General features: G+C 59.0%; 3 protein-coding genes across 8 annotated transcripts in view; all 3 read left to right on the top strand.

The window, feature by feature from the left end:
- TXNRD2 (thioredoxin reductase 2) overlaps positions 1 to 3,354 on the top strand; it is a 48,087-nt gene extending 44,733 nt beyond the window's left edge. For 2 of the 5 annotated variants that reach the window (XM_069496784.1, XM_069496785.1), the window contains exon 17: positions 1,810 to 3,354. In XM_069496784.1, coding sequence (XP_069352885.1) covers positions 1,810 to 1,933 — 124 coding nt within the window. In that variant the 3' untranslated portion in view covers positions 1,934 to 3,354. The remainder of the gene's footprint in view (positions 1 to 1,809) is intronic. The other 3 variants (XR_011236517.1, XR_011236518.1, XM_069496787.1) reach the window with 3 other exon arrangements.
- A 14,874-nt stretch (positions 3,355 to 18,228) lies between these two features.
- GNB1L (G protein subunit beta 1 like) overlaps positions 18,229 to 26,829 on the top strand; it is a 54,730-nt gene continuing 46,129 nt past the window's right edge. For both annotated transcript variants that reach the window (XM_069497547.1, XM_069497548.1), the window contains exons 1-2: positions 18,229 to 18,334; positions 18,441 to 18,536. The gene's annotated coding sequence lies outside the window, so the exon portion shown is untranslated. The remainder of the gene's footprint in view (positions 18,335 to 18,440; positions 18,537 to 26,829) is intronic.
- On the top strand, positions 18,661 to 21,824 carry RTL10 (retrotransposon Gag like 10). Its single transcript, XM_069497546.1, is given in 7 exon segments — positions 18,661 to 20,750; positions 20,752 to 20,803; positions 20,806 to 20,860; positions 20,862 to 21,145; positions 21,148 to 21,522; positions 21,525 to 21,633; positions 21,635 to 21,824. Coding segments are annotated over 7 exon segments (1,392 nt in total). The 5' UTR covers positions 18,661 to 20,423.

Here is a 26,829-nt window from a genome sequence, read left to right as displayed (position 1 = left end):
ACGGCCCGCAGGGGGCCTTGGTCTGCATTTGAAGTGCACTCACCTGCTCTTCGAGTTAGGGCTTCGCCCAGCACACGTGTACAGCATGTGTGTGGGACACGGAAGAAGAGCTGCGTGTTGCAGCCTCGTCTAATGGCAGACATGGAAGCTACTGCCGCTGGCACCCTGCGGGCTGTCCGCACGCGCTGCGCCCCCAGGGAGGGGAGCGGTGCACGCCGAGCGGAGCGTGTGCGGCGTGCAGGGCGTGGAGACGCCTGTGACACCCACAGCAGTGCTGCGTGTGCTGCCTCTGGCAGATGGCCGGGGGCCTGGAGGGACTGGACCTCAGGAGGCCAGGAGGCGGCCCAGGAGCGGAGGGGCCGTGGGTCGGGCAGCTGCTGCTCGGCAGCTGGTGGCAGGGCCGGACCAGACCAGATCGTGCACTCGCCCTGTGGGGGCAGGATGCCAGGCCGGGCACAGCCACACACAGCACAGCCGGCTCCCTGCCTCGTGTGGCAGGCACCAGGCGTCACGCCGCCATGAGTGAGACGTGCTGGGCGCTGTGCAGAAGAGCAGGGCAGGGCAGGCAGCGGGCACGGGGCGGGGGGGGGGGGGGGGGAGGTGCAGGCTGCGGAGAGAAGTGTGGAAGCTGTGCTGTGGCGGGGTGAGGGAGAGGGCGCTGAGGGGGCATCGTGCCTGGGGGGACTGACCCTGGGGGGGACTGTGCCTCGGGGTGGACTGTCCCTGGGGGGCACTGTGCCTGGGGGGGACTGCCCGGGGGGGGGACTATCCCTGCAAGGGGGACTGTGCCTGGGGGGGGACCGTTCCTGCAGGGAGACTGTGCCTGAGGGGGACTGTCCCTGGGGAGGGACTGTGCCTGGGTGGGACTGTGCCTGGGTAGAAGACTGTGCCTGGGTGGGGGTACTGTTCCTGGGGGTGGACTGTTCCTGGGGGGGGGACTGTCCCTGGGGGGGACTGTCCCTCGGGGTGGACTGTTCCTGGGGGGGACTGTCCCTGGGGGGGACTGTGCCTGGGGGGGACTGCCCGGGGGGGGGACTATCCCTGCAGGGGGGACTGTGCCTGGGGGGGGACCGTTCCTGCAGGGGGACTGTGCCTGGGGGGGACTGTCCCTGGGGAGGGACTATGCCTGGGGGGGACTGTGCCTGGGGGGGACTGTCCCTGGGGGGGCACTATGCCTAGATGGGACTGTGCCTGGGTGGGGGGACTGTCCGTGGGGAAGGACTGTCGGGGGGGGGACTGTCCCTCGGGGTGGACTGTCCCTGGGGGGGACTGTGCCTGAGGGGGGACTGTCCCTGGGGGGGGACTGTGCCTGGAGGGGACTGTCTCTGGGGAAGGACTGTGGGGGGGGGACTGTCCCTGGGGGGGACTGTGCCTGGGGGGACAGACCCTGGGGGGGACTGCCCCAGGGGAGGACTGTCCCTGAGGGGGGACTGTCCCTGGGGGGGACTGTGCCTGGAGGGGACTGTCTCTGGGGAGGGACTATGCCTAGATGGGACTGTGCCTGGGTGGAGGGACTGTCCCTGGGGAAGGACTGTGGGGGGGGGGACTGTCCTTGGGGGGGTGAGCAGCAGGAGGCCAGGCCAGGGCAAGCCAGAGAGTGGTGGGTGGGGCACTGGGCATCTGCCAGGAGGGAGGTGGCTGGGCCCAGCAGGTGCTGGTGGGTGTCCTGGCTGCTCCCTGGAGAAGAGGCTGGGGACAGTGAGGAGACTGGTGACTTGGAGGCTGCCCCCAAGGGGTGGGGGGCGTGGATGCACCACCCCCCGACTCCTCGCTCGTCTCCCCCGCCCCCATCCCCATCTCCGTGTGCAGGTGCGGTGCCTCCTACGCGCAGGTGATGCGGACGGTGGGCATCCACCCCACCTGCTCCGAGGAGGTGGTCCGGCTGCGCATCTCCAAGCGCTCGGGCCTGGACCCCACGGTGACGGGCTGCTGAGGGTAAGCCGCCGTCCCTGCCCAGCTGAGGGCACACGGCGCGCCCCGAACCGCCAGGCTTCTCAAGGGCGTGGATCCAGGTAGGCAGGTGGGGCGGGCTCCGTGCTCGAGGACAGAGTGTGTGGCTGGGGGTGCGTGAGCCACAGGCTCCCTCCCAGTGCGTGGCGAGGCCGCGCGGCCCTGGGTAGGCGAGCTTCACGCCTGGTGCCCAGGCCAAGGTGGCCAAGAGGCAGGGCTGGGAAGGGAGACCCCCGAGGGCCCCAGCCTCTGCAGGGCATCCCCAGACCGCTGCCGCCCCTACATGTAGGAGCTGTGGAGGGCCAGGCTCACCTGCAGGGCCTGTCCCAGGTGGAGGGTGTCCCCGGGGCGGTCTGAGCTCAGGCAGTCTCACGTTGCCGCTGCCCCCGGGGGTGGTGGGCTGCAGCCAGAAGCTGGCCTCGCCCTGTGGCCTGGCTCCCGCAGAGCGCCAGCCCCGCTCCTTTCCCTGTCGCCCAGAAGGTGGAGACGCTGCCTCGTGCATGGCCGCCGCCCACACATCTGGTTCTGTTGCAGCTTTGCGCAGCTGGCTGAAGCCCAGGAGTGTTTTGTTCCTCTTCTGAGGAGGAAGAAATTAGCGAGTCCCTCCCGGGCCCTGCCACAGGGATGCGCGTGCCAGAGCCTCTCCATCCCTCGGTCTGGCAGTGTCCCCCGAGCCCCGGCCACCGGGCTGGGTCCTTGGGGCAGGGCGGTCCGGCTCACCCTGGGTGCCCTGGTGGCTACCGGCCCCTCCCAGGGGTGGGTCCTTTGGGCCCCTGTCCCCGGGGCTGAGGTGGAGACAAGGCAGAGCCGTGAGCTCCTCCTCAACAGGCTCGAGGGTCCAACAGCACCGAGGGACCCTGGAGTGGCCCTCCAGGGTGCTCGGGGCACCTGCGTGCCCGCGGACCTCCTGAGCCAGGGCCGCCCTTGACGCTGACGAACAAGGGCGTCCTGAGGAAACGCCTGTCAGAATGTTGCGCCGGACAGGGCTGTTTTGTTAAGAGCCTGCTACAAATTTTTGCCCTTTCAAAATATTTTTGTGGCACTATATCGCTCCCCGTGACTCATCGCCCTGGGGGCATGGGGGCCACCGCGAGGGTCAGCGTAGGTGGCTACAGAGGTGTGAGGGGTGGTATGGCCACCCGTGCTGACCCCGCCATCCTTGGCAGGACAGCGGAGGCCAGGCCCGCGAGATGGCCGGCGACGGACAGCCTGTGTGCCCTGCAGGGATGGCTCCAGGGGGCTGTGAGCCCCCACACCTGCGCCTCCCACCCCTCCGGCCTGGGCCAGCACCCCCAGGCTCCCGATGCCAGATGATGACGGCCTGGGCAGAAACCCGCCCCGTGGGCTGCCCATGTCCGAGTTCCCCTGGCGTTTCTGTGTGCGAATAAAGAGAGTTTTCCTGAAGTGTGCTCTGCCTGTGGTGTCCCCGCTGCACCCCACCCCGGCCCGGGATTGCCCCGGCGGGGCGCGGTCTGGCCAGCCCACCGGGCCCCTCACCAAACGTGAGTAGCTTCCAAGAGCTGCTGGCAAGGGGAGCCCGTCTGAACCACAAGCGTCCGAGCTCCCGGCAGGCCCTGGGGAGAGGGGCAGACCCCATCCCAGGCAGGAAGACGGGCCACCCCCCCTGGGCCTGCAGCTGCCTGGCCTCAGGCCCGAAGACTCACCTGGGGAGCCCTCCCGGGACCCTCTGCCCAGGTCACCGCTGAGGTCTGTGATCTCGAAGCAGAACAGGCGGCAGGCTCGGGAGGGGCGGGCAGCCGCGGGCTTTGTTCCAGAGCAGCCCGCCAGCAGCGACGGCGGGAGTTGGCAGGGCTGTTGGAGGCTTTCTGTCCCCAAACGTCAGTCACCTCGCTCCGTCTCCATTGTGGTCCTCCAAGGCAGCTTGTCGGCTGTGCTCAGGCTAATCCTGCGCATTGAGGCTTGATGGGCCGGGGAGCGCCCGTCAGTCACCGCCAGGGAGACAGCGCTGACAGCCACGGGCAGGGCCCGGCATTGTGCTGGGGCTTTGGCGGCAGCTAATCGCGTGTCTGCCTTAAGAAAACATCACTTGGCCTGCCGGCCAGGAGCCCTGGATGGGACCCTGCTTGTCAGTGCACAAAGGAATGCCTTTGCGCCTTAATGGGCCTGCGGAGCAGCCTCGCTGGCAGCGTGACTCGCGAGGGAGCTCTCAGACGCCCAATTAAGATGCCAAGTGCTGGGCCGGGCCCTCGACAAGTGCAGCTCCCGATCAGCCGTGTCCCATTTAACGCACGGCTGGTGGCGCGCCCCAGCGCGTCCTGCGGGGAGGGCTCACCTGGGCTTGGAGGCAAAGGGTGCAGGCGGGGAGGCCGGCAAACACCTGCTGCCCGGTGGGTGGGTGGGTGGGGGACCTGGGCGGCCGCCAGGCAGCGGCCTGTGGATCCTCAGCTCTGGGAGCCGTCTTGCTGGGCAGCACACGAGGAACTTGAACCAGCCTTGCTGCTTTCTGTGCCCACGGAGATGACGCGGCTGTGCGGGGCCGTTGGGACACCCCGGGCAGCTCTCTGGGTGAGGGCTGCCTGCCCCCTCCCGCCCAGCCGGCCAGGGGTGCCCGTCGCCGATGGCCTGTGTGCCACCCTTCCATCCATGCCCCGAGAGCCCTGCCAGGTGCTTTCTCTGCGTGCCCGTCTTCCTCAGAACATCTGGCACAGCACACCTGCCGTTTGTGACCGCTGCCGTCTCTGTCTGGCTAGGTCTCCCAGCCTGCACTGTCACCCGGGAGGGACTGAAACGTCCACAGCACACGTCCCAGGCGGCTGCAGGTCTGCTGGCTCCTGCCACACCAGGGCTCAGGCTTCCTGGTCAGCGTGGGAGGGGTCTGGCCCATTCACAGACAGCGGGTGTTCCGGGCACGAAGAGCCCGGGACTGCTGTCCCCAGGGCCCCCTTTGGGGCCTGGTGCTGCATCAGCAGGTGCTTGCCTGGGCGTGGGCCAGGCCCAGGGGACCCCACTCTTCTGGGGGACAGCAACCCTGAGCCCCACCCAGGCAGCTACAGAGCCAGGACAGGAACCAGGGACCCCGCAGGGCAGTGTGTGCAGACCAGCAGCTTCCCTGGGCCACTCTCCCGGGCTCCCGTGCCCAGCACTTGGGCGGGACAGGTGTGCTGGGCTGGCTGGCTACCGCCTATCCCCAAGCTCACAGCGCTGCCTGGCCCCCTCTCTGGGCCCGCCCTGCCCTGTCCCCTGCGCCCAGGAGTGCAGGGAGGGGCCTGAGCGCCACAGGCCAGGTGCTCTCCACCTGGCCCCGGGGCCGCCTTCCCACCGCCTTCGCATGTTTTTATGGTGCAATGAAAATATGATTTTAATTCCTCAGATTGTTCGGTATAACCTACAATTACCCCCGGCGACGTCCTGCACACTTCTGCCTGTGGCTCCGGATTGCACAAGGGCGTGGAGGGAGAGGAGGGGCGGGGGGTGTCGTTGGGGCCATGGGGCCTCCTCTGTGCCTCAGCCTCACTCTGCAGCGGGGCAGGGTCCGCACCCTGACCCTCCCCCAGCCCCAGCCCCCCCACCGTGGTCTTGGGCAGGTCCAAGGTCCCTGGGAGGTTGGTGTGCAGAGGAGGGGAACAGGCAGTTAGGGAGGGCACGGCGGGAGGGCAGGGCCCACACAGCTCTGGGGAGGGCCTGGCGCGGGGGGTGGGGCAGGGGCACCAGGAGCGTGGGGAGGGGGCAGCCGAGACGCTCAGACTGCAGCCGCCAGCCCAGCATCTCGCAACCCTGCGGGGACCCCCGGCTGCACTGGGCGGGCAACGGAGCCCAGGTGCCTTGGCCTTGCTTTCCTGGCCTCCATGTGACCGGGTGCCAGCCGGGCCCTCATGGGCGGAGTTGCCCTGTGGGAAGCAGCCACGTCAGGCGGCAGCCGCAGTGCAGAGGGTCCCGCTACTACGCTTGCCTCACCGGCCACGGCTCAGCCCCAGGCCCCGGCCCCTCCCAGGCTGAAGCAGGCACGGGGGCACCAAGCTGCGGGCCACCCAGGACCCTGCACAAGGGACGCCCCGAGGACCCGGGCAGTGTGCATTCTGGGCGGCGGTGCGGTCTCAAGGGGCTGTGAGGCCACGTTGACCCTCCAGACCCCACTGGGGCTCCAGGCGTCTGGGCCAACCCTGGCGGCTCTCTTCACGTGTGCCACCGCACTGTGCTCACGTCTCTCCGGGGATCACACAGGTTGGCGTCTGCGCTGGGCTGGCGGGCGGGGCCTCTCCCGCCTCCCTGAGCCGGAGCCGCCCAAGCCCTGGGTCCCAGGCTGCTCCCCTCACCCTATGTCCCTCCCTTGGGGTCCCTGGATGCCCCTTCCTGCTGGCCACCTCCACCCTGGCTCCACCCTCTGCCACCTCTCTTCCTCGCCAGTGCCCACCCCTGGCCCTGGTCAGGTGCACGAGGGGGTCGGCATGGGCCGGTCACCACCAGACACGGGAGCCCCACCCAGGTGAGCAGGAGGCAGCGGTGAACCGTGCCCAGGCCAGCAGGCGGCACCGGGCGGTCAAGGCAGGCGCTAAGGCCTGAGGTCGGGGCCCACCGAGGAAGGAGCTTGTTCCCTGCAGCCCCAGCCTTGCGGGAAGCGTCTCATCTGAGCTGATTCTCCCTCCAGGGGCGTCGCCCCGGCCTCAGAGGAAGATACTCCTGGCCGCAAACTCAGGCTGTGGCCCTCGCATCTCGAGGGACCTCAGACAGACCACACTGGGGTAGAGCCTGGAGCGGGTGTCCCCCACCTGGGACTGCTCCCATGCCACCAGGGCCCCACTGCCCACCCATCCAGGGCCTGGGTCCTGCCTTTGCTCCACTTCTGCGCGGCCTGGCGTGGGGGTCTGGCTGGCTGCTGAGAGGGGTGTCCAGACCCTGCCCCTTGGGCTTCCATGGAGCCCCGCGCAATAGCCCAAGCCCCCCTGGTGGGGCCGCCAGCACAGAAGACCCCTCTGGCAGACCCCAGGCTGAGAAAGCCGCCTCTGCCGTCTCTGGCTGGTCTGGTCCTGCCTCCCTTCCTGGCCCTCCCCACCGGGTTACCCTTGGTGCTGGACGGGCCTCGGCTCGGGCACAGTCCCTGCCCCACCTCGTTTCTTCCTCCGCCACCATCTCAGAGCTGGGCTTTCTGGCCGGGCACCACACGGTCCTTCCCGTACCAGGCAGGGCCGCAAACAAACAAACATGTGCACGCCGGCGCCCTGGCTGCCAGCCTGGAGCAGGAGGTGGTGGGAGGGGCTGCTGGGCACAGGCTCTGCCCACCCCACGCCCCTCTGCACGCCCAGGCCAGTCAGGGGCTCCCCAGGCCTGCTGGTGAAGGAAGGCGAGGGCCCGTCCAGCCACAACCCGGAATGTTCAGCGTGGGACACAACTGGACGGAAGGGTCTTCCACAGGCAGGAACCGCAAGACACTGGAAGAGACATCGAAGCAATGGGGGTCTAGGAGGCTGGGGTGGAGGCGGGAGGGACGGGCCCCAGGCTGCCTTGCCGGCTGCTCCGTGGGCCTCACCTGCGGCAGCCCCTGACCTCCAAGCGCAGCAGGCACGGCTGGTGTCATCGTTTCCTCTTTCCAGATGCCGCTGTGACTGGGGACGGTTTGCCAAGGGCCAAGGACGTGCAGCAGACACCCTGACCTCACGCTGGCGCCGTGGGTCCTCAGGGAACCGGAGCAACAGCAAGCCGAGCCTCCCTGCAGGCACCTGTCCGTGCATGGTGCTGGGGCCACCGCCCTGCGGCCCACGTCCGTGGAGCTTGCTGCTGTCCATGCCCTCGATGGGTCTTTTGGGCAACCCCGAGAGGGAGGAGAGATGAGACTTCGGGGTCAGTTTACAGATGTTGCTTCTCAATCCCTGAGCTTGGACGTGGGGACAGCCAGGTCCACAGCCTTCAGACCCTTGTACTTCCCTGCAGACCCCGACGTGCCTGTGCCTCGCTCCTGCCGTCCACGCTCCTGTCCCTCATCCTCTCCCTGTGCTGGCCCTTGTGGTGCAGCCTTGCTCCCCAAAAGCTCTCGGGTTTCTGGTCCCGCCACTTCCTAGAGCCCTGCACGTCCTGGTCCCCAGCCAAGCACCTGTGCCTGGCAGCGGTGGGGACGTCCGTGGGGCGGCCTGAGCCTGCCGAATCCCAGCCCTGACGCACTGCAGTGCTCAGGTTACCCTAATCCTGAAACCCAAGCCGGGGTCCCCAGAGCCTTCCCAGAGCCATCCAATGGGGCCAATGGGGACTTCTCGGCGGGCAGCAGGAGGCCTTCCTCTGTGTGGCTGTTGTATGGGGACCCAACCCAACTGGGGACAGAGCTGGGAGCTGGGGACCCGCCACGGGGTGGGACCAGTCCTGATGAGCCTGAGTGAGTTTAGGGAACAGCTGGGCCTCGGCCTGCTGGCAGGGCCTGCCACAGCCCCCTCCCAAGGGGCACATGCAGAGCCAGTGGCGACAGCAAGAACAGCGGGTGCGGTGGCCCAGCCCAGGCCTGGCGCATCCCGGGCTCTAGGCTTTCACGGGACGCTGACACGGCCTTGTCGTTCTGCAGAATTAAACTTTCCCCCACTAGTAAAATCGGGATCTTTTTGGCTTATAACTCATGATCAAATAACAGCACATGCCTGGGAATGAAGTGAGACCATAGGCAAGAGACGTGTGACCTTGTCACATAGCAGCTGGGGGCTGGCAGCCAGCTGGGCCCAACTCCCTGCCCCACCCGCCAGCCTCTGAGCCCCCAGGACTCGCAGGCCAGTGCCACTGTGGGCACCGGGCACGCGTGTGAGCACTAGCACAGGACGGGGGCACCCAGGGCTCCATCTTCGTGATTACATTAGGGAGACACGCCAGCCACACGTGGTGAGGACAGCACCTCCTGTGTCTTCAGCATGGCTGAAGAATTTTCATGGCCGTCGATTTCCCCCAAGCAGGTATAATTAGCTCCTGACCTGCGAGGGTCAAGACGTGGAACAGAACGTCAGGACTGCAAAGCAACGTCAGGACTGCAAAGCAACGTCCGGATGTGCTTTCTCCAGGCCTCTGCTCGATGAGTGAGAAGACCCACGCCGGCACCCCCGGAAGCCCCCGTGGGGTGCGATGGCGCGGCCGGGCACAGGCATGCCGCCGCCACCCTCCCCACCGAGGCCTCAGAGCCAGGCCCCCGCCTGCGGGGGAGGGCGGATGGGAGGCGAGACTCGCCCCAGGCTTCAATGGCTCATTGTTCCGCATGCAGAGGCTGGAATCGGGCTGGCCATTATAATAATAAAGTCCTAACAATCGCCCGTGGTTGGGTTTCCGCAGCTTAGGGAGTATTTGATGCTGAAAGTCTTGGGAGGGGAGATGGTATATACACGGAGAGTGTGGTCCCGTCGGCCCGCTCTCTGCCCGCCAGAGTCCCCGTCTGGTGCCTCAGTTCTCTCAAAAGGTGCTGTACCTGTCAGCTCCCGCCGCCCGGGCATGTCAGGGCGGGAAACCGCACCGGGAGGCCCAGACGCGGTGGGGATGAGCCCTGCTTCCACCAGCTGAGCCCAGCTCCGACCCCACCCCGCCCTCCAAGGCCGAGACGGAGGCGCTGGCGAGTGGGGCCGCCCCGCCCACCCCGCCTGTCCTGGACTCTCGAGTGGGGCCGCCCCGCCCGCCCCAGACTCACGAGTGGGGTCGCCCCGCCCGCCCCGGGGTCCGAGTGGGGTCGCCCCGCCCGCCCCGCCCGCCCCGGACTCACGAGTGGGCCGCTCCCGCACTGGGCCTCATCTGGCCGCTCTGCCTTTGCCCAGGCTGCTCCCCCAGCCCAGAGCCGTGGTTTCACCCCGCTGCGCTGGCTACCCCCGACCCATTGGTTAGGATTCGGTGCGGGGGCTCCCCTCCAGGAAGCCTCCTCTGACATCTGGCGAGGTGAGGCGCCTGCTCAGGGCTCCCACAGAGTGGCTTCCCTATCACCCTAGCTGGTGTTTTTCTCTCTTGCCCTAAAGGGGCCTCCCTTCTTCATGTCCTTGTCCCCAGCATGGGGCCTGGCACATGGTAGGTGCTCAAAGCATGGCTATCAAACATGGCGGGCACACTTTCTATTTTTAAATGTTCACGGTGCCCTGCTCGTCGAGATCCAAGGATGTGTGTTCTGGACACGCTGTGTGTCTCCGGAAAGAGGGCTGTGGCTTAGACTTGCCCAACTTCCTTCAGCTTCCCCACTCCTGGTCTGATGTACCAGAGCTACCTACCACGCGAGACGAGCAGGACACCGCATCTTCTCCAAGCGCTGAGTCAGGGACCCCAGGTGTCCTAACCACAAAGGCAGGCACAGCTGGATTGTTGGTTGTAAAACAAATGTGCAGGCATGCTGGTTTGGGTAATGGCTAAGTAGCCTGACTGAGGGCATTTTCATAGATGACAATGATCCTCTCTAGACAAAATGTAAGACAACTGCCTCAGGGCACATGAAGATAAACCAAAAGTGGTCAGAAACTGGCTGGAACCCAACCATTGAAACCACAGAAAATCCACGCCTTAGGAGAAAAAATTATGTTCCGAGATAAAGGATCTGCCCTCAGACTAAAGGGGAAACTGCAACAGATTCATCCTAACAAGGATAAAGCCAGGTTTCCAAAAGTTCAAAGTGGAAGGCTGCTAGAACATCAAAAGTCCACACTCTTCAAACGAAGATAACGGAATCCAGAACCTCCACAAAGTCCCATTCACAATGTCCAGGATGCAATAAAAAATTACTGGACATGCAAAGCAACATAAAATGTGATTTCTAGCCAAGAGCTAAAGCAGTTGATAGAAAGCAGCCCCAAGATGACTCAGGCATTGACAATAAATTTATTTTTTATTATTTTCAAAAAATTTAAGCCATCGTAAGGGTGCATCTGGGAAAAACACGAGCCACAGACGCCATCTCTGGCTGTTTTTTCCTGAAATTAAATTTACATACAGCTATTACAAGTATGTTTAAGTACTCACAGGAAAAATGGTCATAATGACCAGAGGAAATTAAAACAGATAAAACTATAAAAGAAAACTAAATGAAAAGTCTAGGGCCAGGCGTAGTGGCTCACACCTATAATCCTAGCACTCCGGGAGACTGAGGCCGGAGGATCGCTCGAGTTCAGGAGTTTGAGACCAGCCTGAGCAAGAGCGAGACCCGTCTCTACTAAAAAATTAGCCCCGGGTACAGGCTCACCCCTGTAGCCCCAGCTACTCAGAGGCTGAGGCAGGAAGATCACTTGCGCCCAGGAGTTTGAGGTTGCTGTGAGCTAGGCTGACGTCACAGCGCTCTAGCCCAGGTGACAGAGTGAGACTGTGTCAAAAAAAAAAGCTCAAAACAATGACTGTTAAAAAAAAAGAAAACGAATAGGCAGGTGACAGAACAGGACAGTCTTTGCAGTACGTATATCTGATAAAGACCTTTTAATTCAGATGTATGCAAAAACTCTTAAAAATTAATAAAAGATGAAAAATAACCACATAAAATCACGGACATCATTAATTATGAGGAAAATAAAAATCAAAACTATCATACAAGGGGATACCACTGCATGCCTGCCAGAATGAATAAAATTTAAAAGACTGACAATACCAAGTGTGGTGAGGGTGTGGAACAACTGGAATTCTCCCACAATGCTAGAGGAAGTGTAAGAGCTTCAGCTACTTTGGAAAATTCTTGGCAGTTTCTCATAAGGTCAAATATATGCACCTGCCCTACGGCCCAGCAAATCCACTCATAGATATTTACCCCAAAGAAATGAACCCTTATGTGCACAAAATGAATTTGTTCAAGCCGGGCGCGGTGGCTCACACCTGTAATCCTGGCACTCTGGGAGGCCAAGACGGGAAGATCGCTTGAGCCCAGGAGTTTGAGGCTGCAGTGAGGAGCTAGGCTGATGCCATGGCAAGAATCTGTCTCAAAAAAAAAAAGAATTTGTTCAAGAATGCTCATAGCAGCTTTATTCATATAGCTCCAAACCAGAAACCACCAGAATGTCCACCATAGCCATCCAAGGATGGATGTGCAAACCGTGCAGTCATGTGACGGGTGCTACACAGCGATCACAACAAACAAGGTGCACGCAGCCACAACACGGCTGAACCCTCCAGACGCACAAAGAGTCCATGCTGTAGTGTAGGGTTTCTTCTGTAGGAAGTTCCAGAAACCTATGGGGTAGAAGTCAGAACAGTGCCTGTGAGGCATGGGGCCTCAAGGCGCTTTCTAGGAACGGAATATTCTATAGTTATTTGTGTGTGGCGGGGTCTACGTGTACAAAACTCGTGAAATTGCTATTAAGATCTGCACATTCCATTGTAGTAAATCTTAGCTCAATTAAAAAAAAAAAGAACGGAGGGAGACCCACAAAGACAACATGGCCTGTAAAGGCTGAAGCCCAAGGAGGCCGAGGGGCACCAGGCTCAGGGGCCCGGCCCCTTGGCTAGGACAGAAGGGCCTCTGAGGTGTCCACACTAATCACGGGGCACAACCCCATTAGCAGGACAGGAAGCAGACTCCTGTCTGGAAAGTGACATTGGGACCTCTGAGAAGGCAGCAGAGGATTCAGCCCCACAGTTTTAGGAAAATTCCTGGTGGCGCAACAAGGTGGCTGGCTGAACAGAAAGCCCCTGCCACGCGGGCTCTGGGCTCAGACGCCCACCAGCCGGCTTCGGGAAAGGGCGCTCACGAAGGTCCAAGTGCAAGGAGCTCAGGCAGGTTCAAGAGGCTGACAGTCCTCAGGCAATGGGCATCACCTCTCCTGGGCTGTGTGTCCCTGCTTCTTGCTGCCCCCGGCTCTGCATCAACCCCAGACCCCTCAGAGCAGGCGTCCTCTGTTGACTGCCGCCTCTGGGCCTGCCAGCGCAAACACTCACAGCCAGCAGCCCACGCAAGGTTAGCGTGCCTCGGGCAAGTCTCAGCCTTCACAGAGCTCAGCTTCTCCATCTGTGAAATGGGCTGATTCTTGCTTCATCATCCAACAAGAACCTTGTCCTCATGTGCCAGGCACTGGGTGAGCTCTCAGCAAAGTGAGCTTGCCCCGCTGTGTGGGTGAAAACGCAGCACTGGGCCTTGTTAAGGAGCCAGCCCACAGAGAAGTTAGAATCATTTTTAAAAATATACACTGAAGCCAGGCGCAGTGGCTCACGCCTGTAATCTCAGCACTTTGGGAGGCTGAGGTGGGAGGATTGCTTGAGGCCAGGAGTTCAAGACCAGCCTGGCAACATAGCATGACTCCGTCTCTACAAAAAAATAGAAATTAGCCGAGCATCGGGCACCTGCCTATAGTCCCAGCTACTCTGGAGGCTGAGGCAGGAGGATTGCTTGAACCCAGGAGTTCCAGGTTACAGTGACATCTAATTGCGCCACTGCACTCCAGCCTGGGTGACAGAGAGAGACCCTGTCTCTAAAAAAATAAAATAAAAATATTAAAAGTAGGCCGGGCGCGGTGGCTCACGCCTGTAATCCTAGCACTCTGGGAGGCCGAGGCAGGTGGATCGCTCGAGCTCAGGAGTTCGAGACCATCCTGAACAAGAGCGAGACCCCGTCTCTACTGAAAATAGAAAGAAATTATCTGGCCAACTAAAATATATATAGAAAAAATTAGCCGTGCATAGTGGTGCATGCCTGTAGTCCCAGCTACTCGGGAGGCTGAGACAGGAGGATCGCTTGAGCCCAGGAGTTTGAGGTTGCTGTGAGCTAGGCTGACGCCACGGCACTCACTCTAGCCCGGGCAACAAAGCGACACTCTGTCTCAAAAAAAAAAAAAAAAAAAAAAAATTAAAAATAACAATAAAAATATACATTGACATTAATGTAATACACCACATTAATAGTAAGAAGGGGGCAAAACACATGATCATTTCAATTGGTATGGAAAAAGCATTTGACAAAATTCAACACCTTTTCATGATAAAAATACTCAATAAACTAGAAATAGAAGGACATTTCCTGAATATGATAAAGCCCACACATGAGAAACCCACAGCCAACATCACACTCAATGGTGAAAGACTGAGAAGGGGTTTTCCTCTGGGAAGGGGAACGAGATAAGGAAGACTGCTTTTGCCGCTTCTAATTCAATACAGTACTGGAAGTCCTAGCCAGAGCAAGTAAGGAAGAAAAGGAAATAAAAGGCATCCAAATTGGAAAGGAAGAAGTAAAATTATCTCTGTTTACAGATGACATGATCCTATAGGTGGAAAATCCTAAACCACTGTTGGAGCTAATAAATTCAGCAAAGTTGCAGAATACAAAATCAACACACAGAACTCAGTTGCATTTCTATATAGCGCTAACAATGAACACTCCATGAAGGAAATTAACAGTTTCATTTAACTAGCATCAAAAAGGATAAAATATTTAGGAATTAACTAAGGAAGTAAAAGATTTGTACACTGAAAACTACAAAACATTGCTGAAAGAAATTAAGGGCATAATTAAAAGGAAAGACATCCTGTGTTCAGGGATTGGAAGACTTAATATTGTTAAGATGTCGACATTACCCAAAGCAATCTATCGATGCGATGCAATTCCCATTAAAATCCCAAAGGCATTTTCAGAAATAGAAAAACCTATCCTAAAATTCATATGGAACCTCAAGGGACTTCTAATAACCAAAAAAAAATAAATAAATACCAAAAAAGAAGAACAAACTTAGAGGCCTCACACTTCCTGATTTCAAAATTTACTATAAAGCTGAGTAAGCAAGACTGTGTGGCACTCACATGAATGCAGACACGTAGACCAATGGCACAAAATAGACAGCCCAGAAGTCAAAGCTTATATATGTGGTCAAATGAGTTTCAGTAAGCGTGCCAAGACAGAGAAAGAATAGTCTTCTCAACAAATGGTGCTGGGAAAACTGAATATCCACATGCTAAACAATGAAGATGGATCCTTGCCTAATGCCATACACAAAACTTAACTCCAAATGGACCAAAGACCTAAATGCAAGACCTACAGCTATAAAACTCTTAGAAGAAAACATAGGGTAAAACTTCACAACATGGGATTTGGTGATGATTTGGATATGACACCAAAAGCACAGGCAACAGAAACAACAAAAAAATAGACAAAATGGACTTCTTGAAAATTAAACACTTCTGTGTATCAAAGGACACTATCAAGAGAGTGAAAAGGCAGCCTGTGGAATGGGAGAAAAACTTGCAAATCATATCTGGTAAGGGATTAACATCCAGAATATCTAGAAAACTCTTACAACTCAACAACAAAAAAAACTCAATTAAAAATGGGTATAGGACTTAGACATTTTTCCAGCAGAAGATAAACAAATGGCTAACAAGCAGGAAAAGATAATATCACTAGTCATTAGGGAAATGCAAATCAAAACCACAATGAGATACCACTTCACACCCATTAGAATGGCTATTATAAAAAAGACACAACAAAACAGAAAATAACCAAGTGTTGACGAAGATGTGGAGAAACTGGAACCCCGTGCACCATTTGTGGGAACGTACAATGGTGCAACTGCTGTGGAAGACAGTTTGGCGATTTCTCAAAGAGTTAAACAAAAGATCACATAGGATCCAGCAATTTCCCTCTTTTAGGTGCACCTGAAGGAACTGGAAGCAGGGACCCAAACATATACTCGTACACTAATGTGCGCAGCAGCATTATCCATCACAGCCAACAGGTGGAAACAACCCAAGTGTCCGTCAACAGAGGAATGGATAAACAAAACGTGGCATATCCACACAATGGAATATTCTCTCCTTAAAAAGGAGAGAAATTCTGACACCTGCTACAATGTGGATAATATGTAGGGAGGACAATATGCTCAGTGAAACAGGCCTGTCACAAAATGGCAAATACTGTATGACCCCACTCGTGTGAGGTACCCAGGGTAGCCGAATTCACAGAAACAGAAGGTAGAATGCAGGTTGCCAGGGGCTGGGGGTGGGAGGGGATGAAGAGTTAGTGTTTAATGGGTACGGAGTTTCTGGAGTGATGAAAAAGTTCTGGAAATAGATAGTGGTGACGGTTACATAAGAATATTAATGTACTTAATGCCTCTGAATTGTACACCTAAAAATGGCTAAAATGATAAATTGTATGTGATGTATTATATATTTTACCACAATAAAAAAGTAGTCATGTGTCGCTTAATGACAGGGATACATTCTGAGAAGTGTGTGTATGTTGTTGGACAGTTTTGTCATTGTGCAAACGTCACAGAGTGTGCTTATGCAAACCTAGATGGCATAGTCCACTGAACAGCAGCCCCCAACCCTTTTGGTGCCAGGGACCGGTTTCATGGAAGACAATTTCTCCATGCACCAGGGGTGGGGGGGTTGATGGGAGCGAGAGGGAGCAGCTGTAAATACAGATGACACTTCACTTGCTCACCTGCCACTCACCTCCTGCTGGGTGGCCCAGTTCCTAACAGGCCACAGACCTGTACCAGTTCTTGGCATGGAGGTTGGGGACCGCAGGCCTACCACACCGAGGCTATGTGGCGTAGCCTGTTGCTCCTAGGCTACAAACCTGCATACAGTATGTTACTGTATGAATACTGTAGGCAACTGGAACAATATGCGAAGTATTTATGTATCTAAACATAGCTAAACATGTAAAAGGTGCAGGTAAAATACAGTATAAAAAATATAAAATGGTGCAGCTGTATAGGGCACATACCATGAACGGAGCTTGCAGAACTGGAAGTTGCCCTGGGTGAGTGTGAAGGCCTAAGACGTCACTGTACCCGACATTACTGCAGTCTTATAAACACTGGACACTTAGGATACACTAAAGGTATAAAAAAGATTTTTGTTTCAATAATAAACTAACCTTAGCTTACTGGACAGCCACTGTTGTATACATGTGGTCCCTCTTCGAGCAAAACTTTGTATCGCACATGATTGCTGTACACAGAAGATGGTCAGAAAAAAAAAAAAGCAATTGGGACCAAAAAGGGCCTTTTCTGACCCAGTTGGATTAGCCTCTTGCACAAGTCTGCTGCCCACTCTCTGCGGACACGCCCTGAGCTGGGCTGAGCCGCCTAGAGGCTGAGGTAAGCTGAATTTGCAGGAACGGCCCCCTTCTCCCTTGAGGGAGGAAGTTTAAATTATCAGGTCAATTAGGAAAGATACAACCGAAAAATCCAAGTTTCATTCCCACTTCAAGGAGGCGTTTCCTGGCTGGGTGCCACTTTTATTATTTTTGGCCCAGGCGCTGAAAGCTCCACAGACCCAGGGAAGGTACAATGTGATCTTTGATTCACATTTCAAGGATCAAAGCCAGTGAGTTTGGGTGGAAACGCAGATAACGTTTCAGAGATCTTTCATGAAAGGAGTCACTAGACCAGGGCAGAAGGGAGCTGGTGTGTTACGTGTTTCACCTTGAGAAGCATCACTTTCCGCCTCCCCAGGTCCCAAGGACTCCTGGCCTGCAGGCAGGTCCTCGGCCCGAAGCATCAGGTCCTGGGCTGGGGGCAGGTCCTCGGCCCCGAAGCATCAGGTCCTGGGCTGGGGGCCGGCACCATAAGGACCCGCAGGCTGCAGGGCGGGCCGTGCACCTGCACGTGAGGAGCGCGCCACCTCATCTCTTGGCTTCCCCGAAGTGTCTGGGTGCTGACTGGGCACGCCCGGGCGGGCTGCAGGCTCGAGCTGGGCGCGGCCCCGCCGGGAGGCCTTGGCGGACCGCCCTCATTGTCCCCTCTGGGTCCAGCCGCGTCCCGGGCAGGCGGCACACTGGAGGCCCGCAGCCCCTGGGCACGCAGGTGGGGGCCTTCCTTCCGGCCGGCCTGCCCGCCCGTGCGCCCGGCGAGAGATGCGAGGCCCTAAGGCGGGTTCGCGCACCGGCGCCGGGTGGAGGGGCACTGTGAGGACGCGGCCCCGCAGGGCACCCGCGGCCCTGAGCCTCTGCGCCCGCCCGAACCCTCCCCAAAGTCCCAGCCCCAGCGCGCAGCCATCCGGGCAGTGACTGCGGGTCGGCCCCTCGGTCTCCGCGGCAGCTGGGGCCAGAACTCCCGGATCCGAAGGCCGCGGCGACACCGTCGGCCGGAGTCGCCGGCGCGCGGCACCACTAGCTCTCGTGGCCCTCGGCGCGGCGTGGGCCTGTGGGCACGCTCCCTTCACCCCCAACGCCGTGCTGCCGCGCTGGCAGCGCCTGAGAGCGCATGCGCGGCCACCGCCCCCGGCACATGGCGCAGGCGCGGCCCGGCGGGACGACCCGCGTGGGCGGGCCCCGAGCTTGCGCGGGGACGTACGGGGCTGGCGCGCGCACGCTGGGGGCGTGGCTGCGCGACGCTGTCGGACGTTGGGCGCTGCTGTTCTCCGAGGAGGCGTCGCCGACTTGGGCGCGAGGGTCAGTGTGGCGGCGGGAGCCCGGCGCGCGCAAGCCTGGGGCTGCGCCCTCCGTCCCTCTCCGAGCCCCGGCCCGCGGAGAGGCGCGCGGACCCTGGCCTGGGTCTCTCGGTCCGCGCTGGAGGTCGGGGAAGGGGGCGTCGGGAACTTGCGGGCCGTTCGCGCCATCCCGGGAGGTCCCGCTCGCCGCGCCTGGCCTCCTGGGACCCATCTCGTTCCTCACTTACCAGGTGGCGCTTGGACACTGCCCTCCGAGGGAGGCCCGCCCGTCTGGTCTCTGCTACGGATCCTCGGACCCTCTGCGTGGGCGCCTCGCGTCGCCGCAGGTGGGTGGGCTTCTTCCTGCCCCGGGGCCTGGGAGCCTGTATTTCCTGCATGGCAGTTGTTTGCGGGGCGCCGGGAGCGGGCTTGGCGGTCGGCTGCCCTCGACTTGCTTGGGCTCTGGGCAAATTCCAGCCCTGGGGTCCCCGGGGTCTCCTCGGAGTAGAGAACACTTCAGCGTCCGAGCACTGCGTTGGGCTTTGTGGAGGCAAACACTGCGCTGTAGTTCCTGCTCCTTAGTGGAGCGCTGTCCAGTCCAGGAGAACGGCCTGAAGGCCCCGGTGCCGGGCAGGGTGGAAAGGGAAGGTGGAGAGTCCAACAGATTGACAGGTGTGGGGGGGCTGAGATTCTCAAGACGGTGGGAGTCCCGCCCAGGCGAAGGAAGGCTCAGGCCGGAGCCTGTGCAGGGGAGCCTGCTCCCTGAGACTGCAGACGCATGGGCAGGGTGACAGCCAAGGTTATGAGTGGGCAGGAGGGCAGAGATCTGGGCAGTGCGCTGGCTCCAGGGCATGGGATGTGGTTTTTGTGAGTGGCCTGGTACTTAATCAGGGGCTGCTGGTGGGAGCTGGGGCCGACATCATGGTCACTGCCTTTTTAGAGCTCAGGGAGGGACTGGACTGGATTCCACTTGCATGCTGTCCCGTGGGGTACTGCTGCTAGCCGGCCATAGTATGTTCTTTTCTTGCAAGTAGAGTGGGAAGCCAGGGTCAAAGGCTGAGCTTTCAGGCATAAGACACCCCAGAGTGGGGGATGGAACTGAGGAGTTCCGGGATGCCTGGGTTGCAGAGGTAGGTGCCAGTGGCCCTGGCAGCTTCGAGTGTTGTAGGCCACCCAAGGATGGGTGGAAAGACCAACATAGCCATTCCTCCCTGGGGGAGCTCAAGCTGAGGGAGGTTTGTGTGCAAGGGTGAAGCAGAGGGTTTTGTGGAGGTCATGAGTGGGCCTCTTTTAGCAGAGAGACTGGGGATGGGGCCAGAGTCAGGCTGGGCAGAGTGTGAGATCCCTCAGAGGAGGACCCCTTGCACTTGAAGAGACCTTTAGCTGTTGATTGTGGAGCCCCCTAGGTGACCACCGCATGGAGAAGAGGGGGGCTCATCAGGCCCTTGGCACAGGTGACTGGAGTGGCAGGAGCAGACAGACACAGCAAGTAGGATGGCACATTTGGGGGCTAGGCTGCTGGACGCCTGGGCTGTTGGCTGTGATGGGGACTGAGGGAGGTGGCGTTTGGGGGGGGCTGGCACTGCCTGCAGGCAGCTCTCAGAGTTGGAGGGGTGCATTGGAAAGCAATGGGGGAGGGGCGGGAGGGAGCGCCCGGCTTCTGGTGGGCATGCAGGCTCCCGCGCCCAGCTTCTGGTGGGCATGCAGGCAGCACCCGCCGCTGGCCCGGTGCTGGGGTCAGACAGAACCTATGAGGACCCGGTCTTCATTCTTAGCAGTTTGCAGTGTTTAGGGTGACCAGGAGCCTACTCAGCTGGACTGAAGCGTAGTTGATAGATCCACTGTGTAGTGGTCAAGCCCGTGGTTTCTAGAGCCAGTTTCCGCTGCCTCCACCACTAACTGGTTGGCGTGTGGCCACAGACAAGTTACTTCACCACTCTGTGCCTTGGCAATGAGGATAGTACCAATCTCATGGGGGAGAGGGGACAGAGTTTGGCACAAAGAGAGCACTGAGTGAAAGGTTGCTACTGTTGTCCTAAAATTCCCTGACAGTTCCAATCGCCCCTTCTCCTGGGATTGACAGCATCTGTCATTATACCTTGTCCTGGAAATGTCACGATGGCATTTGCCCGCCTTCTTGGACCTCCTGGCCAGCCTGCGCCCCAGCTTCCGCTCAGAGCTCTTGGTCGGGATCCGGGGTTTGCCTGCTTGCTGTCTCCTGCCAGCTGGTGGTGATGAGGGGGCCTAGTTCCTGCTCTCCTTGCCTTGTCTTTGGACAGATTGCCGCGGATGGTGGCCTGCGTCTGACAGTCCCCTCAGCTCCTCCCAGCTCTCCTGAGACTGCAGCTGTCAGCTTCCCATCCTCAGCACTTGCCCGGGCCCGTGCAGTCCACCACGCCCTCTGCAGCCGTCCCTGTTCTGTTGTGTCGTGCAAGCCGCTTCTGTCCACGCCCCCCTCGCACTGGCTTGCGCCTCCTACCCTTCTCCCATCTGCTCCCAGCATGCCCCGTGGCCGGTGCCATCGGCAGGGCCCTTGCGATCCCACCCAGGCAGTGGCCAGTACGCCAGTGCACCCACCCTTGGCAGCAGATGGACTAGGCCTCCTCTGAGGTGGGTGCATCCCCCTGGTGGACCCCTGGATCTAGCGGCCCTGCTGTGGGGACCCTGTGTGCGCGCACAGCCGTGGAGCAGAAGAGCACAGCTAGTGGCACTCCCGTTGGTAAGCCCACAGAAAGGCATTCCTCGGCTGTGCACATGCCCAGCTCCCGGGCCCTCGGGGTGGACTTCCGCTGGGTGCCAGGCTGGGACCCAGGCACCTTTGACAGCTCCGCTTGGCTGCTGGGCCACTTTTTGGCCCAGCTGGGCGATTACATGTCTTTCCGTTTCGAGCACTACCAGGACAGCCTCAGCTGCATCTGTGAGATCCTCTGGTGCCTGAGAGGCCACGCCTGGGTGTGGCAGCCCCCTACCTCAACAGGGACCTGCCCCTGCCTGACGATTACGAGCTCTTCTGCCAGGATTTCAAGGAAGTTATTCAGGACCCGAACAATTTCCCTGAGCACCACGCTACAGTGCCCTGCCCACTGCCCCTGGCCTCAGGCCAGCCGCCAGTGGCCCCGCAGCTGCCCGTGGTGAGCCAGTACCTGGCTCGGTTCTCGGAGGCCCTGGCACTCAACGTGGGCAGCCCCCCTAGGCCTGCTCCAGCCACCCCTGCAGTTTCTAGGTCCAGCTCTATGTCCAGAAATGCTCCACCCGGGCAGCAGCTCACCAAGGAGAGCACCCCTGGGCCTGTGAAGCCAGCTTCCTCTCGGCCAGAGGAGGCAGCCCCCAAACCTGTCCTACCCTTTCAGGCTCTGCTAACCCCCCGGCTCAGTGACCGGACCCAGCTTGCCCAGGGGGTCCAAAGCCCCAGAAAACAGAGGAGAAGATTTCTGAGACCAGGAGGGTCCTTAGGTACCCCATGGGAGGTGGTGGGAGCCCCAGGAGAGCCACCATTTTCTCCTATTTCCCACCTGGCATCCGTGGGTTCTGAACAAGGCCCAGGCCATGCCCCCCATGATGAAGTGGCCTCCGTGGGCAGAGAACCCTATGGCTCCTGTCAAAACAGAGTGGTGTCCCCAGATAATTTCAGATGACCCCAGAGTGGGCAAGGAGGTACACTTGTTTTGGGCCCTGCCCAAAAACCTGTTGAACACAAACAGCTCTCCCTGCCCCCGGCAGAACCTTGGCCTCTGCATTGTGCTTTGTCCTCCTGCTCCTGCTGGGTTCTCAGCTGTGTCCCACCCCTCCCTGGGAGTGCCATCTCTGCTCCCTGTGACTTCTGTGCTCCTGGCTGGAATGTAGGGAAGGCTGCCTGGAGGAAGTGGCCCGTTTCATCCTTGGGTTAGGTGTCAGATGGTGTCAGAGAACAGTGCTTCCCTGTGGGTTTACCAGCAGCCCTGGTCAGCTGGGAGGTTTGGGTGCACGAAGGTGGGATGCATGTCCCTTGCCGGGCTCAACTCCAGTTCCCTCTCCTGTGTGTCAACGTTCTGGTCTTGCCTGGTTTTCTTCAGAATTGGCCCCTCACTCTGCTACTGTGCTGCCTGCCCTATGCGTCTTCCTGCATTGCTGATTCAGCACTTAAACCCTGGTGACTTGTATTTCCTGGCAGACGGTGGGCCTCTGTCTTAGTCAGCTCTGTGGCCGTGGTACACTATTGGTGCTCATTAAATGCGTGTTGGATCATTGGCTGACAGGTGGAGTCCTTGTTTCCTGTTCTGCCAGGAGCAGAGGCCTGGCTGTGAGCGTCCCAGGTCAGTGTCCCAGGTGTGGTGGCTTCTGGTGGCGGCTTTGCGGATCCAGGGCTCTGATTGCAGCTTAGGCTGGACAGGTGGGGGTAGGGGTGGGAGTGGGCTCGGCTGGTGGGGGTGCCTGGAAAACTGACTTCCGAGAGCCCTAGGTGAAGTGCAGACCAGGCAGCAGTGCAGAGCTGTGTGGCCCCAGGCCCAGAGATTGGAATGAAGCAAGACCTGTTTTGCACCAGGATGGGTTTGCTGGTGGAAGCTGAACTTGGAAGCTCCCTCAAGCCAAGTGGACTGCAGGACGAGCAGGCACCGGCGCTGTGCACAGGTGTGCGCCTGCTCAGAGGGGTGCTTAGACAAGAATTTCAAGCCCTTTACATTTTTACAATTGTGCAAACAAAATAACACCTTCCTGAAAAGTAAGAAGGAAAAAGTTGAAATTTGAATTGGAAATACAGCCAAGTTATTTTAGGAAAAACAGTAATAAGCAAACATCTGGTAAAACTTTTTTGGGAAAATAAAAATTGTTGGGATTATTTTATTTGGCAACTGTTACTAAAAAGGGCTCTGGGTTCATGCGGTTTTACGTGTGTTATTTCAAGGCACAGCTGAAAATCTTGGAACTGGGTGGGAAGATATTTTGAGGATGCTGGTAAGACCTGATAGAGTGAGCAAGCCGACGGAGGCACCTGTGCACGGTCAGGATTTTGGTCAGCTGTGTGAAATCCCTGGACGTCCTGGCCCAGCCCTGTGCTTCTGCGCGCCTTCTCGGGTCCCAGCTCTCCTTTTGTGAGTCGGGATGGGCTGCACCCCTACACCCATCTCCAGCCGGCTGTGGCCTGGCCTACCTGGGAGTCTGGCATAGAACACAGAGCCAGTCTCGGGGAGGGACAGCCCAGTCACCCCGCCAGCCTTTACTGCGCCTTGCTGGTCTGTGCAAGGCTGCCTGCCCTGCTTCCGCTTGGGGGCCTGGGGTGGACCCCTTCAGCTTGAGCAGCTCGAGAGAGCTGAGTTCCCTTCCGACCCCGTCACATCAGGGCTTTGGGCCTTTTCCTCCCGCGGGCCCCAGGCAGCTCCAGGGACGTGGGTCCTGGCCCAGGGTGCCTCTGTGAGGGCCAGCTGTGCCGTGTCTGCCCAGGCAGGCTTGAGAGCACACGGGAGAGTCAAGGTGACCTGTTTTTTAACTTGGAAAATCGGTCCTATTCATTGCGGTTGCGTTGTCACCACTAGGGAAAGGAAGGCAGAGCCTTGCGGCGCCATGGCCAGGTCGCCTGCGCAGGTTGGGTGGGAGGGGACGGGGCCCTGGCCCGGCCTTCCCAACAGGCAGCACACACGGCCTTGCAGAGTGGCTCCGTCACCAGCAGCTGTAGCACCTGCCTTTGGGCAGAGGCTGTGACTGAGCTCCTTGCGGGGAAGGTGCCAGGCCCTGTGTGCGAGGGGCCTTGGGTTGTTCGCCACTCCTGCCTGTGCACGTGGGCAGATGAGCAGGAGGAGGGCGCCCTGGAGCGCAGAGCGCGGCGGGGTGAGCCCAGGGCAGGCCGAGCTGCTGGGCCTGCCTTCCAGTCGTGGTGTCTGTCCCTCACTTCCCTTGGAAATACCCGGAGACTTTATTTCCTGAAGATAGGACACGGTGGGCACTATGACGTGGTTTTCAAAGTACCTGTCTCCAAAGAAAATTTTAAAACAGGAAGGACTGAGGATAGGGTCGTGTGAGATACTGGAATATTTTATAAAGCTGTGGTAGTTAAAGTACTTAGGTGTTGTGGACAGATGAACAGAGAATAGAGAACTTTGAAATAGTGCCAGATAAATATGGGAATTTAGTACATGCTGGAGATATCATTTCAAATTAATGGGGTAATTCAGGTTGAGTGTCCTTGGACAAAAAACCAAACCAAACAAAACTTAACAGAGGTAAAACAGATCAGTCACGGTAGTTGGAACAGCTGGTTGGCCATCTGGAAAATAGTAAAAACGGGTATCTACCTTCCTCTCTATACCTGTGTACATTCCAGGTGGGTCGGAGACTTCAACACTAAAACATCGTTAAAGTACTAGAGGGAAATACGGGTGAATTTTTTTTTTAACCTGTGATTCCAGGATTTTTAGTTTTAAATACCCAGAATTGCCGAAGATGCAGAGAAGCAGGGTTTCTTCTGTTGTTGGTGGGAGCGTAAGATCCCGCAGTTGGACCACATAACAGCGAGAGGTGCCCGGGGACCTCTTGCCGCGTGCGCAGGGGCTCCGTGGGGGGCTCCGAGCAGCACTGGCGCTCGGCCGGGCCTGGCCGCCTCCCCGCACAAGCTAAGGGTCCTTGGTGTCTCCTGATCTCTGGGCTGTGAAAATATTAAATAGTTTGTCCTTACAGGGCGGTCAGGGGGTTGAGCGAGGATGGTTCCCACACGGTGCCTTGGCTGGGGCCTGGGCCCTCGTACCTGCCTCTCGGGTGTCACTGCGTCGTGAACGGCAGAACCGGAGACGTCCAGAGAGCCGGCAGTAAGGATCGAGGCAGATAGAGCCGTTCCCTGTGGTGTCAGCCCGCCGGAGCCAGGTGGCACTGCGGTCACGGACCTCTGGCAGCGCAGCAACCCGAGTCGGCACCGCTTGTTTCCTGCTCACGCCGCATGTCTATCTCCGGTGGGCCGGCGCACCCTCCGCTGCTGCGGCCCCTCAGGGACCCACGCTGACGGGAGCTCCGTGGGGACGTGTTTCTCCGCACTTGCAGAGCCAGGGGGAGGCCACAGCAGGCCGCAAGTGATGCTCCTCACTCCACTCACCTTTCTGTGGGCAGAGGAAGCCACAGGGCCACACCTGAGTTCTGCAGGATAAGAGTTAATCGTCCCGTGGGGCAGGGCAGTCGGTGTTGAGTAGCCATGCGGGTTGGTGCTGCCCTTGGCGCTGGAGGGTGGGCCTGCGTCGGTGCCTGCAGCGAGATGCCCGTCAGGCTGCCCTGGCAAAGCATCGCGGGCTGGGGCCTAAACGACAGGCATTTCTTTCCTCAGGGCTGGAGGCTGGAAGTCCCCGACCAGGGTGTGGGCGGGCTGGTCTCTCCTGAGGCCTCTCTCCTGGGCTTACAGACGGTGGCCTCGCATGGTCATCGGTCAGTCTGTGTGTCTGTGTCCCAATCCCTTCTTATAAGGACACCAGGTGTGTTCGATCAGGGCCCAACCTAATGACCGTAATTAATGCCCTCTTTAAAGGCCCTGTCTGCACATTCTGTGGGACTAGGGTTAGGACTCCAACAAGACAACACGCAGGGGACACAGTTCAGCCCATGACGATGCCCACGGTGGGTCTGTTTGTTTTTTATTGTTGCAGTTTTGGGCAGTGCTGCCTTGAGCAGCCGCCCGCGTGCACAGTGCTCCGGGCCAGGGTTCCGGGGCCTGTGCGGCAGCGTGGGCGGCACGTGGGCAGCGCCCGGTTCTGTACGCCGCACTCTGCTCACGTTTCCAAGTACAAAGCCATCCTGCATTCCCAAGTTGCAGTGTTTTGCCTTTTACGTTAGCCTGGAGTCTCCTTGTAAGTGTGACTGTGTGGTGTGAGGGAGGGGGCTGCGGTCGCCCTCCAGAGCCTGTGGCGAGCAGAGCCCCTCTGCCGACAGCAGGGCACCTGTAATGTGAGCAAGAAATAAATTTTTGATGTGTGAAGGCACTGCGTTTGGGGCTTGTGTTTTCCACAGCACAACCTGTTGTCCTGACCGGTCGGATCCCATTTCTCCTGTTACCATGGGGCAGGTAGCTGCTGGCGCCAGCCTGGCCGCGGAGGCCAGCAGGCCTGCGGTGCCGCCCGCTCTCTGGTCTGGTCTACCCATGCTGGTTGCTCTAGCTTCATAATCAGTCTTTATAACCACCCTGCCACCACCTTTGTTCTTCAAATTGTCTTAGCGAGTTTTAAAACACATTTGGGCACAAACACAAAAGCGGAGAGGGTGGTGTGGTGCGCCCCACTGCGGCCCTTCCACGGCTCCAGCACTGGTCAGCAAAGGCCTGGCACAGGCCTTGGGGCGCCTTGGTGTTGGGCAGCCTGGCCGGGCGCGCTCTCCGGGACAGCGGGAGCCTGTAGTTTCTGTCTGGGCCACAGTGTGCTCTATAGATGGGCCGTAGGATCCCTGTTCCTGGGCATGGGGTGGGGCTGGCCAGAGAAGAGCCTTGGCTTGCGGGTGTCCTCAGGAGCCTGGCCTGTCCTCCTGGCCTTGGGGGCCCCACAATGCAGGGCTGGAGCCCGTGGGTGCTGGGTGCTTGTGCACTTGCCAGGTTTTTCTGTCCTCCTGTTGGCAGTGCTGCCAGGTGGGTGGAGAGGGACGTCCGACTTCTTCCCCCTCCCACCCCAGTGCTGTCCCTGGACTGCGCGCCTGCTTATC

This window comes from Eulemur rufifrons, chromosome 21 (genome assembly GCF_041146395.1).
Source record: "Eulemur rufifrons isolate Redbay chromosome 21, OSU_ERuf_1, whole genome shotgun sequence".
NCBI lineage: Eukaryota > Metazoa > Chordata > Mammalia > Primates > Lemuridae > Eulemur > Eulemur rufifrons.
This window is presented reverse-complemented; position numbering and strand designations above follow the sequence as displayed.